Raw genomic sequence first — 17,125 nt, 5'->3', positions numbered from 1 at the left:
AGGGGCTCACGCCAGTAATCCCAGCACTTTGGGAGGCCGAGGCGAGCAGATCACGAGATCAGGAGATCGAGACCATCGTGGCTAACACGGTGAAACCCCGTCTCTACTAAAAATACAAAAAATTAGCCGGGCATGGTGACGGGCGCCGGTAGTCCCAGCTACTCCGGAGGCTGAGGCAGGAGAATGGCATGAACCTGGGAGGCGGAGCTTGCAGTGAGCTGAAATCGCACCACTGCACTCCAACCCGGGCAACAGAGCAAGACTCTGTCCCGAATATATAAATAAATAAATAACCAACCAACCAAATTAGCTGGGCGTGGTGGCGGGCGCCTGCAGTCCCAACCACTCAGGAGGTTGAGGCGGGAGAATGGTGTGAACCCGGGAGGCAGAGCTTGCAGTGATCCTAGATTGTGTCACTGCACTCCAGCCTGGGTGACAGAGCAACTCCATCTCAGGGAAGAAAAAAAAGAATGAAGAGCCAGAGCCAGGCATAGTGGCACACCTGTAGTCCCACCTACTCAGGAGGCTGAGGTGGGAGGATCTCTTGAGCTCAGGGATTCAAAGCCAGCCTGCGCAACATAGACCCTGTGTCTAAAAATGAATTGGTTAAAAAGGATGAAGAAAGGAAGGAAAGGGAGAGAGAAAAGCCCTTATAGACTGGGTGCATTTCTTGTATGTGGGGCCACTTTGTCAGAACAGGAATTGTCAAACTGGGCCCACACTGGTATGTGTGAAATCAATTAGTTGGTTATGGCCATTTTTTAAAAAATGAAATATCAGTGATCACTATAGTGTAAATATATTGTTTTGTGAAACCCATCTCAGATATGTATTATGTCTGTATGTGTAAGATTGTGATATAAAAGGTATTTCTTAACTGTGGTTAAATATTCAAAGAAGTTGGAGAACCATTGCTGCAAGGGGACAGAGGACTCCATATGAGCTCTCCTGCCTTCCCTGAATAAACTTACACAATTTAGTGCTGGGACATTTGAACCTTTTCTGAAAATGTGAGTCAGGGAGAGCATCTTGGGGAGGTGGGGAGGAAGATAGAAGGAGCAAAGCAGCAACCCCCTGAAGCCCACTATTCAGCTTGGGAATGTTGTCAGAACCTAAAATATAATTCAGCTCACCATTCTGGGTAAGGACAGACTCTACCAATGAAAATGGGTGATTACCAGCTGTGAAACACTAAAACATACTTTTTCGGTTACACATTCCTTTACAAACAACCGTGTACATTTCAGCCCCCCGCCCCACCATTTCTTTCCTCCAGGAGGGAAGGCTGCATGTCGAGGTGGTCATAGATTGTTGAGTATCATACTTTTCTACCTCGTTTTTATTTGCGCGGTTTTAAATGCGCCTTAACCCATGCAAAGCCTGGCCAAGATTGCTGAGTATCATACTTTCCTGTCTCCTTTTTATTTGTGCGGTTTTAAATGCACCCTAACAGAACCCATGCAAAGGCCGGCCAACTGGCTGGCTGCGCGGGATGAGTAGAGCATCTTCCTTGGTGGCAAGTGAGTGCGAGGAGGAGGGGCCTGGGCTTTTCTCGGTCTGGTGTTTGCCCAGAAGACCCTCACAATTGGACTACGTCAGGAGGGAGTGGCACCGCTCCGAGGTAGGGGAAGAAAGGTTATAAAGCGGGGAGTCCACCACACATGGTCTTGAAGTAGCTTTTATAAAAGGCAAAGTGCATCTTTGCTGGACGTTGTTGGAAAGGAGTAGAAACAAGCAGACGAAAACATCCCAAAGGGTAACCACTAGCGTTCCTGCTTCTTGCAACATTCATCCCAGGCCTCCAGCTGAGCCCACCCTAGGCCCGGTGATCAGCCGGCCGCCACATTCCCTGCAACTGAAGCACCTGCTCCTGCATGAACTCGCCAAGAGCTGAGCGCCTTCGCTCCACACCTCAGCGCAGCTTCCGGGACTCCGATCGGGAAGAAGGTAAAATCGATGTCCTGGGGCAGGAGGAAGATGAAGACGAGGGGGAGAACGAGGAGAAGGAGGCGAGCCAGTCGTTCCTAGAGCAGTCGCCCCAGCCAGGGCTGCAGGTGGCACGGTGGGGCGGGGATGCGCTTCCCCGAGAGCACATCGAGGGCGGCGGCGGCCCGAGCGACCCCTCGGAGTTTGGCACCAAGTTCAGGGCACCGCCAAGGTCTGCGGCGGCCTCTGGAGACGCCCCGCAGCCGGCAAAGCCCCCCTACTCGTACATCGCGCTCATCACCATGGCCATCCTGCAAAGTCCGCACAAGCGCCTCACGCTCAGCGGCATCTGCGCCTTCATTAGTGGCCGCTTCCCCTACTACCGCCGCAAGTTCCCCGCCTGGCAGAACAGCATCCGCCACAACCTCTCGCTGAACGACTGCTTCGTCAAGATCCCCCGCGAGCCAGGCCACCCAGGCAAGGGCAACTACTGGAGCCTGGACCCCGCCTCCCAGGACATGTTCGACAATGGCAGCTTTCTCCGGCGTAGGAAGCGTTTCAAGCGCCACCAACTGACCCCGGGAGCCCACCTGCCCCACCCCTTCCCTCTACCTGCTGCACACGCCGCCCTGCACAACCCCCACCCAGGCCCTCTGCTTGGGGCCCCTGTCCCGCCGCAACCTGTCCCGGGGGCCTACCCCACCGCCGCCCCCGGGAGACGCCTGTGCGCTCTGCTGCACCCACATCCTCTTCGCTACCTACTGCTCTCGGCCCCGACCTATACCGAGGCACCGAAGAAAGCAGAAACCGGGGACCTGGAGACCCCGGGCACCCTTCCCGTGCTGCAGCCCTCACTTGGTCCCCAGTCTTGGGAGGAGGGCAAGGGTCTGGCGTCGCGACCGGGAGGCGGATGCATCTCTTTCAGCATTGAGAGTATTATGCAAGGGGTCAGGGGAGGGGGTACAGGGGCTGCGCAGAGTTTGTCCCCGACCGCTTGGAGCTACTACCACCTGCTCCAGCGACCATCATGCCTGTTGCATCCCCAGGCCGCTGCCCCTTTGCTGCATGTGTCTGCCGCCACCGCTGCTCGGACAATTTTGCAGCAACAGCAGCAGCATCAGGAGGACTACTGCGCCAATGGCTGCGCTCCAACCAAGGGCGCGGTGCTGGGCGAGCACCTGTCGGCCGCCTAGGCGCTGGGGAGGTATCGGGCAGTGGCAGAGGGCTCTAGGCTGACTTCACTGGCTGCTCCTTTGGGCGGAGAGGGGACCTCACCGGCTTTTTGAGTATCACCCACGCCCAGTTCCCTGGCCAATTCTGCAGGGCCCTCCAAGAGCCAGGTGGGAGGGCGGAGCCACCTGCAGCTGCTCACTCTACCATACTGGGCGTGTGCATCTGAATCCCGCTGCAGAGCAAACAAGAACTTCTGTTCCCTGCAAAATGGTTAGAAAGAAACAGCTGGATTACGTTCTTCTAAAAACCACCTGAAAGTAACCTTCGCAGGGCGTTAAGTCGTTTTTTCTTGCCTTCGGTTGTGGCTTCTACGGCTTTCCCGATTTGCACATTTCCTGGGGGACTATGAACGTGAGCGGGGTATTTTGTTCCGGCATTAAAAGAAAAACAAACAAACAAAAACACAACTTCCGATGCCAAACATGTTCCCCTTTCTTTACTTCCTTGGAACTGGAAGTATTATTCCTAAGTCAAGTGCAAAATGCTTCCGCTCTCTGTCTTCCTGATAGGGATGTTTAATGTAAGTAGCATATTAATTTCAGAACATTGATTTCTTATCTATGTGTCTGACATGCCATCTTTAATGTTAAAATTAAGCCTAGTTATATAGACGAAATAAAATGCTAAGTCACTACACTACATTGTTTATTTTCTATTACGTCTCATTCTTCCCTTTCTAAATACAACTTTTTAAAATCCACGTTATTTTCTCTCAATTTATTTTCACAATTCATATTTATTATAGATAGCAGAAGTAATCCATGTTAATATGGCCTTAAAAACTTCCAAATATTTGAGGTTGAAAATGTCCTGGCCTTTAAAATAGGAAATTTACTATTTATGAGACTTTTTTTTTTTTTTGAGACGGAGTCTCGCTCTGTCGCCTGGGCTGGAGTGCAGTGGCCAGATCTCAGCTCACTGCAAGCTCCGCCTCCCGGGTTCCTGCCATTCTCCTGCCTCAGCCTCCCCAGTAGCTGGGACTACAGGCGCCAGCCACCTCGCCTGGCTAGCTTTTTGTATTTTTTAGTAGAGACGGGGTTTCACCATGTTAGCCAGGATGGTCTCGAACTCTTGACCTCGTGATCCGCCCGTCTCGGGATTACAGGCTTGAGCCACTGCGCCCGGCTGAGACTTTCAAAAGAAAAAAATAGGAGGGCATGTAAATATATTCTCCATATATTTTTCATCACCCCCCAACAAGCTGGAAAACAATTTGAGATCAATTTGGAATATAGTGGCCAACATTTACTCAGGGAAAATAAAAAGGGTATATATATATTTTAAAGCATTAGAATTTTCAAAACTTACTCCTTAAAAAAATTCTGGGCCAGGCATGGTGACTCACGCCTGTAATCCCAGCACTTTGGGAGGCTGAGGCGGGCGAATCACGAGGTCAGGAGATCGAGACCATCCTGGCTAACATGGTGAAACCCCGTCCCTACTAAAAGATACAAAAAATTAGTCGGGCGCGGTGGGGGCGCCTGTAGTCCCAGCTACTCAGGAGACTGAGGCAGGAGAATGGCGTGAACCCGGGAGGCGGAGCTTGCAGTGAGCCGAGATTGTGCCACTGCACTCCAGCCTGGGCGACAGAGCAAGACTCTGTCTCAAAAGAAAAAAAAAAAATTCTGAAGATTTTGCAACTAGAAAGGTTTGTTACTTGGCGTCAGGGGACGGGGTAGGGGGAAACCAGACAAGAACGCCCATCACGAATTGCTGCCCACAAAGAAAACAAATTTCTAGGAACTCGACTGTTCTCCCCTGTTCTGAGTGGGGTTCCCGATTCCATGCCGCTTTGAGGGAAGCTGCTCTGTGAATGTGAGAAAGTTTTTCCCCCACCCCCCAGCTATGAATTTCTTACTTCAGGAGGGAGGACAAAAATGGAGACACACATTTTTACAGAAGTCTAATTGGCCGATTTTTACTCCAGCTTCTCTTCTCCATCTCATCTCTTGGAATTTCTTCGGCATGACCTACCTGAGATCCCCTGCAGGAGATTTCCTCCTGGCTCCTGGGGTTCTGAGGACGTTCTGAAAAGTTCCCAAGCCCCACCCTTGGTAGCTGCCCAGACCCTAGCTTCCAACTCTTCCCTTTTCTTCGCACAGGTAGCCGTTAGCCCCATAGCACCAAGAGCGTCCGAAACAGACCACTTTTAGCAAATTCGGCAGAGCTGGGGCAGTCTAAGAGTTTGGAAACAAACTGAGAATAATACAGGTGTCCTATTTCATGCCAGATTCCCGCCGGTTCACGTTCCAACTCCCCTCTCCCCTTTGTGCGAAAACGTCTCCAGACTGACCTTCATTCATTTATTGTCAACAAACGTCCTGGCGGAGCGGCTGAAGCCGGCCGCTGAACACAGAAGGGACTTTCTTTAGGCTTTCTTGGCACCCTCCGAATTTTCTTCCTTCCCTTGCCCGAGGCCAGACCAACACAGCTACGAACATGGGTGCCAGAGGGTCAGACACCGTCCCAGAACGGCCTCCAAGCTCCTAATTTTTGTCTAATGAAACCATATCCAAAGACGAATATTTAAACAATCAGTTCAGTGGCGTAGTAAATTAAACATTCATTATTCTCTGATCAAACAGGAGCTTCGGGTCCACCTGTTTGGAAGCAACCAGGCGGGGTGGAGAGGTACGGCCTTCGGGTGTGACCCTCAGCGGTTGCCCTGCCCGGCTCGCGGAACGGACGATCACCTGGCGCGGCTACGAACCCGCCAACGACACCGAGCTCTTGCCGGGCAGACCAGGCGTTGTGGAGGCGCGGCAGCCCCCCTAGGCAAGGACGCGTCCCTGGGGCGCGTAGTGCTTGGCGCGGTGACCAGACCTGGCCGCCTTCCTGACTGCACTGAATAAGAGGCCACACTCTGGATCCCAGGCCGGGTCCCCGCGGTTCTGCAAGGAGGTCCCGGACACCTCACAGATCCCGGGCTTCTGTAACCCTGAGGCTCGGTTTTAAAATCGCGGCTCTTCCAAGTTGCACGAAGGGTTCAGGGTCGAGGGTCGAGGGTGGTCTTCGACCCTCGGGATGGTCTTCTTGAGGACTGGCTGATAGCTAAGCCTAGAGCTGCCCAGGAAAGGAAGCAGAAGAGCTGGAGCCGAGCGCGAAGGGCTGGGAGGCGCGGGGAGGCCCCCTCACCCCTCTCCATACACTGTCCTGCTCGCTAATCTCACTAATAATAGTAACTGTTTCCCCCCTGCTTCCGGTCTGCCAGGCACCGGATCTTCCTTTAGCACTCCCAGAACTCACAGAAGAAGACACTACAGAATTCTCCATTTTCCAGACTAGAAATAGGTAACACGGAGAAATTAAGAAACTCTCCCGAGGACCCTCAGGCAGTAGCACCTGGCCGGGTTTGCTTTCTGAACCACTAACTCCGCGCGCGCACGCCACCTTTCCTGCCTGGGCCTCTTGCGGGTCGCAGGGGTGGAAGCCTGACCTGGGCCAGGGCCCCGAATTCTTCCTCCTGGTCTCTGTCCCACGACCCCCGGCGCCAGGAAGCGCGTTTCTCTCCCTGAGACCCAGTCGCGCCGAAAGACTCGCGCGGTCAGTTCCATACCCCGGCGCCCCGGGCTGTGGGTTTTCCTGGAAGCCTCTGCCGAGCGCGGGGAACGGCGCCGCCAGACTGCCCTAGACCGCGTTTCCGCCCATGCCTGACTAGAGCACTCTGCTTCGGAGAGGAGCGTTCTGTGCGTTCTTCCTCCCTGGTGTAATTTTCGTTCTTTTTCCTCTCGTGGTCCCCAAGAACCCAGGCACCCCTCGATGTAGGCGCCGTCGGTACCGGGAATCCCTCCCCTGGACTCCCTGCAGGCCCAAAGCCACCTCCTAACCCCAGCCGCCTTCCCGAGGCGGCGGAGGTGGGCAGCTCTGTGCTCCGCGCCGCCCCGCGAAGCCGGAATTCCTCTCCGGAGCCTGAATCCAGCTCTCCACTTCGTCGCCCCTCACTACTGGATCCTGGCAGCGTGAAACTTGCCCAGGAAGCTGCGCTGCGCTGACCTGGGATGAAGGTACAAGAGATGAGGAGGTCGGGGGAAGCGGGGCTTTCACAAGGACTAGCCCTCTGCATACCAGGTCCGAGTCTACAGGAGTAGGAGTGCAGGTGGTGGCCCCTGGAGAGGAAAGAGAACGTCCAGGAACCGGTGAACTAGGGGTCTCCGGAGACTGGCCGAGGGCTGCAAGCAGAGGGGCCTGTCGGTTGCCAGTAAGTCCCACGCAGGTGCCTTCTGGCACGGCGGTAACACTCTACAGTCCGGATTCTGTGTACGTTGAGTATCCAAAATGAATAAAGTCTGTTTATACATTGGAAAGTAGCTTATGATTCCAAAATCTCATCTCTAGGCTGCCTAGATCACACGGCCCCATTCCTTTCATTTTTACTTAATAACGGTCGTTAGAAAATTTAGAGAAACAGCAGAAACCACGAGACAAATAATGGAATCAAATGGCAGTAAGGATTAACAAGGCTGGAGGGGAGATTTAGCAAATGGTGGCTTCTGAGAGTTTGCACTAGTCCTTCACCACATTTTGTTGGAAGTGTGGGGAGTCATGATTCTCATTCCTCCCCAGCCTTCTGGAAAAATGCTCAGAAATTTCTTTCCACATTAACAGTCTAGATAGTAACCTTATTCTAATTGTTAATGTAACCTTCTGGTAATTTCTACAAAAATATTTTAGTTTTTCTAGCTATGTTTTCATGTAATCACTGAAATTCTTTTTAATGGATTTTAAACATTCATTGATTCCATATACACCACCTGCAAAAAACTTTCATAGGTGATCGCTAACAATAGAAAAATTCGCCCCATCCAAAGAAAGCATTAGAGTAGAAAAAGAGAAAGGACTTGAGAGTCCAGTATGAAATTCAGTTAATGGTTAGTTCTCTGTTACTCAAGTACCTTAACATTGTCAGGTTTACCTGAACATAAAGTTCATTTTCTCAGTTGTTCTGAGAGGGAAGGGATATGTTTATTGAAATCAGTAATTAAGAATATTTTGGGACAGTTACAGTTTGCTTAGCCAGTGAAGCAGTTTCATTCCCAAATCCAGGCAAAGAGAACAATAAGATTAAATGTAGCCTAAGATATTTCCTTTTTGTCAAATAATGTGATTTTGCTATGTATAGAGGAGATGCCTATATGTAAGGGCATATTTATGACCAGTAGTTCCTAAAATTAAGGGGACTATTATTGTGTTATTCAAGGTATCAGTTGTATAGGATACATTATGTCATATTTAAAACAATGTTTATATTTTCTTTAAATTTAAAGAGATTAGTGTAATTAACCTCTATGTATTTCTCCTCTGGTCCAACCTTCTATCTTCTTTATCTGCTGAGAGTCCCCTCCCTACTGAATTATTTTGAATCAAATCCCAGATAGTCTATCATTGTATCATATTTTTGAATATTTCTCTAAAAGATAATTCCATCAATAAGCCTGGGTGCAGTGGCTCCTCCCTGTAATCCCAGCTCTTTGGGAGGCTGAGGTTGGAGGATCACTTGAGGCCAGGAGTTCAAGACCACCCTGGGCAACATAGCAAGACCCCATTTATAAAAAAGAAGATTCCTATCAATGTAGCCACAATACCATTATCACACCTAAAGAATCCATTAATAGCATCCGTTTATCCAGGCAATATTTAAATATCCTCAATTGTCTAAAAACTTTTTGTTTCGTTGGTTGGTTTGAATTAGAGTGGTAATAAGGGTTATGTATTGTGTTTGGTTGATATGGGCTATTATATCTCTTTTAGATTTCCTCAATCCTCTTTTTTCCCCCCCTTGCATTTTTGTGGGAGAAACTGAACTGTTTGTCCTGAAGAACTAGACATTCTGGACTTGGTAGCTGCAGGCAATAGTTTTTTTGGCAAAATATTCCCAGGGATAAGGTCTTTTATTCAGACTTTTGAATGTTGGCACATAATAATATTGTTTGTAGAGGGAGAAGGATTAGTAAAGATATTTTGAAGAATCAACTATTGAAAAAACAAATTTTTATCAGAGTAAGCATGGATCTGGGAAAGATTATGTGAAATTTTCCTAAATGCAAATACAATCTAAAATTGTAATGTCTTACAATTAAAAAACAGATGATTTTCTGTATGTTTATAGAAATATAAATGATGAACTATTTCATTGAAAATTTTAAATCTAGTTTTATTTTGATAAGAATAAAGTTTTTTATATCTTTAATATTTTAGTTGAAGATCCAAAGACATTTTATGTTAAAATTTTAGGTTTTGGCCAGGCGTGGTGATTCACACCTGTAATCCCAGCACTTTGGGAGGCTGAGGGCAGCGGATCATGAGGTCAGGAGATCGAGACCATCCTGTCTACCTCAGTGAAACCCCGTCTCTACTAAAAATACCAAAAAATTAGCCATGGTGGCGTGTACCTGTAGTTCCAGATGCTGGGGAGGCTGAGGCAGGAGAATGGCGTGAACCCGGGAGGCGGAGCTTGCAGTGAGCCGAGATGGTGCCACTGCACTCCAGCCTGGGTGACAGAGAAAGACTGTCTCCAAAACAAACAAACAACAACAATAAACAAAACACTTTAGGTTTTATATTGTTTTGTGTTTTAAAACAAAATCTAAAATGTGGTAGTATCCATAAGGGGCAGATAGAGTAATATCACAAATTCTGTGCTCATAATTCATTTCAGGATAACTTAATTAAAGGGACTCAGGATTTGAACGATATTAGATTAGACATAAAAAAAGTTCACTTGAGTGTAAGACATAAGTGATAAAAACCGAAGGTAGCTAACTTTTTTAGGCTTCTTATTTCTTTAATGAGTATGCACGTGAAATAAAATTTCCGTTTCCATGTCCATTTTTCCATGCTACACTGGACTTCTATAATTTCTTCTATTTCATCCTGCTGTTATTTTCATGGGTTTCTGTGTGCACCACTACCTGCAATCTCTGAGATGGTGAAAACAAAATCTTATTCTTCTTTATATTTCAAACAATTCCTAGCACATTATCAAAAATACATGATAAAATGTATTGTGTCTGTAATACTGGTAAGCATGTAAAAGGGTAGTATATATATAGGCTTTAAGTTTAGATAGATCTAAATATTATTCAAATTACTAAATTATTGTTTTAAATGTATTATTTTCCTAGGACAAATAGACATTTTTAGATAAGGCTGGATTTGTAATACTTTAATTAATAGGTCACAGTCCTTAAGTATTTAATGCTGATTTGGTAAGCAACTGATGTTTTATATAATGCTGTCGGGTATTGTTTATTTGCATGTATTTTCTGATGCACTGGATCCAGCACTTCACAGCACATGATATATCTGTTTATAATTTATACAAATGTATTTTCATATATATTTGATGTTTGATGGCATTGAAACTTTAATCTTGGAATAGATTTTAAATTTTTATTAAAACTATTTAAATACCTACTGTAAGGAAACAACTCTTATTTGTTGAAATAAAATGTAGATTCATGTTTCCTTGGGGACTAGTCTAGTTTCCAAGGATAGATGGCAGTGAGGAATTGGGTCTCTAGATGGAATTTCTGTTGGTTTGGATTTCAGTTCTGCTGCTTACTAGCTTTGTGACCTCAGGCAAACAACTTATTCTCTCCAAGCCTCAATTTCCCCATCTACATAATGGTGATATGTATAAGTTTCACCTTACAGGGCCATGGTAGGGATGACATGGAATAGTGTATATGAAGTGCTTAGCACAGTGCCTGGCACATGCTCAATGCCCTATACATGTCAGCTAGTATGTAATGATGCTAATAAACATGTTGTGTCCCTAAGCATGTGTGGGATCTCTCCTGACATCCTTCTCTCTGCATCCTGGTCAGTCTTCACATGGTGGGCATCCTTTATTTCCAGGCACACATGGCTGGTATACAGAGCATGCTGTTTCTTTCCTGCCAGAAGGTTCCTGCTGCAGCTCTCCTGCTAGTTTGGCTTAGCCTTCTGGTGTGAGGAATGAGTCGCATGTACCATCACTTCCCAGGACCAACAGGACCTTTCAGGAGAGCTGTCCCTGCTTACACAGAGAACTGCCCTTGCCTAACACTGAAGCCTGGCAGAGTAACATGAAATAGCCACAGCAATTCTGAAATGAGAATTAGCATGCCTAGAATAACAGGTATGTCCTTCTCTTGTACTTTATCACTTACTTCATTTCTGCTCAGCCTAATTTTCACTTGATGTGTAGGTTTATTTTTTGTTTACTCATTCGGAAAATGTTGACTGAGGAATTACTCTGTGTTAAGTGCTGTGGTAGAAGCAAGGGATACAATGATGATCAAGGCAGATGCAGCCCTCACCTCCAGGTTGTGGAGTCCTGATAGACAAGGAAGCAGGCAGCTGTAAGATGTGTGAGAAATACTGTGCTGGGTCAGCCCATGGTATTAGGAGAGCAGGTAAGGAAGGGTGGGGACAGGAGCGGTAAACCTGGAGGAAGAGGCACCTAAGCAGAGTCCAGAGGGCTAAGGAGGAGTCAGCAGGTAAAAGAGAGGAGAATCATGACATGATATCTCCACTGTAGGGCACGGCTAGCTGGCTGGCTTATCTGCTGTAGCACCGACTTTTTGCAAGACTCGCTGAGTATTTCTTATGGACTTGCGAACAAATCTGGGCAAGAAAACGACATAACTTCTTTTATGCCCTGCCCAAGAAAGCCACCTGGAGGGGCAAGGGGACCTTAGCAGAAAGAAGCTGTAGGTGGGGGGAGAGTGGGGTGATATTACTCCCCATATCGTGGGGGGTGGACACCTCCCTGTCATATGGCTCGTAATATCCAGTGGAGGAGAGGGGGATGATATTGCTCCCCAAATGGGGGGGGGTTGACTTTCCCCTGCATTATTGGTAATACCACCCCCCTCTCTCCCGCTAAATGTTAAGTACAATATCACAAGTAGGGTGTGCACCCCTGGCGATATTTGGAGTAATATCAACATTTCCTCCTCTGGATATTAGAAACAATATCACAAGGGGGTGTACACTTTCCACTGGATATTAGGAACAATATCATGGGGGTGTGTGCACACCCCCTGCGATATTGAAAGTAATATCATCTTCTTTCTCCCTGGATATTAGGAACAATATCACAGAAGGTGTTTACACCTTCTGCAATTTTGGGGGTAATATCATCCTCTCTCACCCTAGATATTCAGAACAATCACATGGGAATTGTACCCATCTGTTTATTGGGAGTAATATCATCCTCTCCCTTTCTGTATATTAGAAACAATATCACAGTGGGGTGCATACACCCCCGGGAATGTTTTGAGTAATATCATCCACTCCCTGCTTGGATATTTGGAACAATATGACAGGGGTTGTGTACACCCACTGCGATAATTGGTTTAATATCCTCTATCCCCTGGATATTGGGAGTAATATCAATCTGTAGCCCCTAGATATTAGGAACAATATCACAGGAAGGGTGTATACACATTGCGCTATTGGGAGTAATATCGTTTTCTCCACCCCTTGATATTAGGTACAATACACAGTGGGGATGTACACCCCCTGGGATATTGGGAGTAATATTAATCTTTTCCCCTGTGGATGTTAGGAACAATATCACAGAAGGGGTGTACACCCCCAGCAATATTGGGAGTAATATCATCCTCTCCCAAGTTGGATATTAGGAACAATATCACAGGGGAAGTGTACAACCCCTGCGATATTGTGAGTAATATCATCCTCTCCCAAAATGGAGATTAGGAACAATATCACAGGAAAGGTGTACACCTCTTCCGATATTTGTGGTAATATCATTCCCTTCCCTGAATGATATTAGGAATGATATCACAAGGGGGGATGTACACCCCCCTGCGATTTTGAAAGTAACGTCATCCTCTCCACCCTGGATATTAGAAACGACATCACAGGGGAGGTGTACACCCCCTGCTATATTGGGAGTAATATCATCCTCTCCCTTTCTGGAAATTAGGAACAATATTACAAGGGAGTGTACACCCCTTGTGATATTGGGCACAATAACATCCTCTCCCCCTGTGGATATTAGAAGCATTATCACGGGGGTGTGTACACTTCCTGCGATATTGAGAATAATATTGTCGTCTCCTCCCCTGGATATTAAGAACAATATCACAAGGTGTGTACAGCCCCTGTGCTATTGGGCGTAATATCATTCTCTCTTCCTGTGGATATTAGAAATAATATCACAGGCGGAGTGTACACCCAACCCCCTGCGATATTGGGGGTAATATCATCTTCTTTTAACCTGGATATTAGGAACAATATCACAGTGGGCGTGTACACTTCTTTTGATACTGGGAGTAATACCATCCTCTCCACAAGTAAATAGTAGGAAAAATATCAAAGAAGGTGCATACACCACTTGTGATATTAGGAGTAATAACATCCTACCTCACCTGGATATTAGAAAAAATAACGGGGGGCGTTTACACCACCTGCGATATTGGGAGTATTATAATTTTCTACTCCAGTGGATATTTAGAACAATATCACAGGGGCGGTGTACACCCTCTGCAATATTGCAAGTAGTATCATCCTCACCCTACCCTAGATATTAGGAACAATATAACAGGTGGATTATACACCTGCTGCAACATTGAAAGTAATATCATCCTTTCCCCCCTGGATATTAGGAATGATATCTTATGGGAGTTTACAGCCCATTCCATTTTGGGAGTAATATCAACTTCTTCATAGCTGGAAATAAGAAACAATATACCAGTGCTGGTGTACACATCCTGTGATACGACCACTAATATCATAAACTCTCCCCAGGATATTAGGAACAATATCAAAAAGGGGTGTATACCCACAGCGATTTTGGGATTAATATCATACTCTCCCCCATGGATATTAGGAGCAATATCAAAGAAGGAGTCTGATATTGTTTGTAATTTCTAGAGGGGGAGATGTCCACCCCTTGCAATGCTGACAGTAATGTCATCCTCTCCCTCCCTGGATATTAAGAGCAATACCACAGAGTTACTGTATAGCCCCTATGATATTGGGAGTAATGTCATCCTCTACCCACTGGATATTAAAAACAATATCACAGAGGGAGTGTACAACCCCCGCGATATGGCCGGTAATATCATCGTCTCCTCCACTGGATATTAGGAACAATATCACAGGGGTGTGTACACCTCCTGCACTATTGGGATTAATGTCATTCTCTCTTCCCCTGAATATTAGGAATAATATCACAGTGCGGTGTACAACTCCTGCGATATTGGCAGTAATATTATCCTCTCCCAACCTGCATATTAGGAACAAAATAACGGGGAGTGTACACCCCCTGCGATACTGGGAGTAATATCATTATCTCCCCTACTTAATATTAGAAACAGTATCCCAGGAAGAGTGTACACCCTCTGAGATATTGAGAGTAATATCATCCTCTCCCCACTTAAATATTAAAAACAATGTCATGGGAGGGGTGTGCACCCCTACAGTATTGGGAGTAATATCATCCTCTCCCTCCCTAGAAATTAGAAACAATATCAAAGGGGTCGTGTACACCCCCTGTGATAATGAGAGTAATATCATTCTAATCCCGCCTGGATATTAGGAAAAATACTATAGAGGAGCTGTACACCCCTTGTCATATTGTGAGTCGTATCATTTCTCTTCCCTTGGATATTAGGAACAACATCACAGGGGGTGTCTCCAATGTTAGATTGAAATTATTATCATCCTCACCCAAGCTGAATATTAAAAACATTATCATGGGGGTGATGTGACCCCTGCGATATGGACAGTAATATCATTGTCTCCCTCCCTAAATATTAAGAACAGTATTACAAGAGGGGTGTATACCCCTGAGATATTGGGAGTAATATCATCCTCTCTATATTTGGATATTAAAAACAATATTACAGGAGGGGGTGTATATTAGGAAAAATATCCCAGGGCGGGAGTACAACCTCTTCGATATCGGGAGTAATATTATTTTCCCTTCCTGGACTTTAAGAACAATATCACTGGGTGGGTGTACACCCCCTGCGATGCTGGGTATAATATCATCCTCTCTACCCTAGGATATTAGGAACAATATCACAGAAGGGGTGTACAGCCCCTGCGATATTGGGAGTAATATTATCCTCTCCTCTTGGCGGTATAAGGAACAACATCCCATGGTGGGTGTACATCCCCTGTGATATTGGGTGTAATATCATTGTTTTTCAACGTGGATATTGGGAATAATGTCACAGGGGGGTGTGCACCCATAATAATGTCACAGCGGGGTTGTACACCTTTTTCGATATCATCCTCTCCCCACGGGATTGTAGGCAAAATATCAAAGGGGTTTTATAACTCATGCGATATTGGGAGTAATATCATCCTCTCCCTCTGGATATTAGGAACAACAATATCAGTTATTAATACTAATAAATATAATAATAATTAATAGTATCATTGATATTAATACTTATAATAACAATAGTGAAAATTAATATTATTCATAAATATTAAAGATTACTATTAATAATTAATAGTAATATCATTATTGTTAATAAAAACAATATCAGTAGGTAATGTTACTTAATTAAATCAATAGTAAATAAATAATGATGATATTAAAATAATATTAAGATTAATAATTAATGTTATTGACAAATAACATCAATATTAATAATTTTAATCACACATAATCATATAATTAAAATCATTAGCTATTAATAATTAATAATGTATTTTAATTAATATTAAGATGGATAATAACTATTAACATTAATAATTAACAATATTATTACTCCCAATGCCCCCGGGGGTGTACACCTACCTGTGATATTGTTCCTAATATCCAGTGATGGAGAGTATATCAGTTTTAATATCGCAGTAGGTGTACACTCACCCTGTGACATTGATCCTAATATCCAGGGGCTGGAGTATGACATGAGTCCCAATATGGCAGTGAATGGACACCCACCCGGTGATATTGCTCCTAATATTCAAGGAAGAAGAATATGATATTACTCCCAATATCAGAGGGAGTGTACACCTCTTCTATGATATTGTCCTTGGTATCCAGAGGGTGAGAGGATGATAATAATTCCAGTATCACAGGCTGTGTTCACCCACCCTGTGATATTGCTATTAATATCCGTGGAAGGGAGAGGATGATACTACTCCCCATACAGCAGGAGGTGTACACCCACCCTGGGATATTGTTCCTGATATTCATGGAGGGGAGAGGCTGATATTATTCCCAATATCGCAGGGGGTGTACATCCACCCTGTGATATGGTTCTTAATATTCAAAGGCCGAGAGGTTAATATTACTCCCAATATCGCAGAAAGTGTACACCCCCATGTGATTCTGTTCCTGATATCCAACAGGGAAGAAGATGGTATTGCTCCCCATATCGCAGGAGGAGTACTCCCACTCTGTGATATCTTTCCTAATATGAGGGGGGGAAAGGATAATATTATTCCCAATATTGCAGAAGGTGTACACACCCCCCCCCTTGATATTGTCCTTAATATTCCAAGGTGGAGAGGACGATATTACTCCCAATATCGCAGAAAGTGTACACCCCCCAGTGATATTGTTCCCATGATCCAGGAAGAAAGAGGGTGACATTACTTTCAATATCGTAGGGGGTGTACACGCCCCCAGTGATACTGTTCCTAATTTCAATGTGGGAGAGGATGATATTACTCCCAATATCGCAGGGGTTATAAACACTCCTTTGATATTGTTCCTAATATCCGGGGGATGGGAAGAGGATGATATTATTCCCTATATTGTAGAGGGTGTACATCCCGTCTTTGATATTGTTTGTAATTTCTAGAGGGGAAGATGATATTACTCACAATATCGTAAACACACTGTGTGTACACTGTGGATCGTAATATCCAGCGAGGGATATGACTCCCCATATCGCGGTGAGGTGGGTGCCACCCCGCCTGTCATATTGTTTCTTATATCCAGGTGGGAGAGGATGATATTACTACCAATATCAAAGAAGTGTACATGCTG

General features: G+C 45.5%; 1 protein-coding gene across 2 annotated transcripts; it reads left to right on the top strand.

Moving 5' to 3' along the window:
• Nucleotides 1-1,565: 1,565 nt before the first annotated feature.
• Nucleotides 1,566-3,798, top strand: LOC105522077 (forkhead box protein D4-like 1). Of its 2 annotated transcripts, XM_011956458.1 has the most exons (2): nt 1,566-2,959; nt 3,013-3,157. In XM_011956458.1, exons 1-2 carry the CDS (start codon nt 1,875-1,877, stop codon nt 3,155-3,157), a joined length of 1,230 nt encoding a protein of 409 aa, XP_011811848.1. In that variant the 5' UTR covers nt 1,566-1,874. The 2 variants fall into 2 exon arrangements, with proteins under 2 accessions (XP_011811848.1, XP_011811847.1); XM_011956457.1 differs by having other exon boundaries at nt 1,566-3,798.
• Nucleotides 3,799-17,125: the final 13,327 nt, after the last annotated feature.

The sequence above is a fragment of the Colobus angolensis genome, unplaced genomic scaffold (genome assembly GCF_000951035.1).
Source record: "Colobus angolensis palliatus isolate OR3802 unplaced genomic scaffold, Cang.pa_1.0 Scaffold419, whole genome shotgun sequence".
Classification (NCBI taxonomy): Eukaryota; Metazoa; Chordata; class Mammalia; order Primates; family Cercopithecidae; genus Colobus; species Colobus angolensis.
Note: the sequence above shows the minus strand (reverse complement) of the source record. Positions and strands in the feature narration are given on the sequence as shown.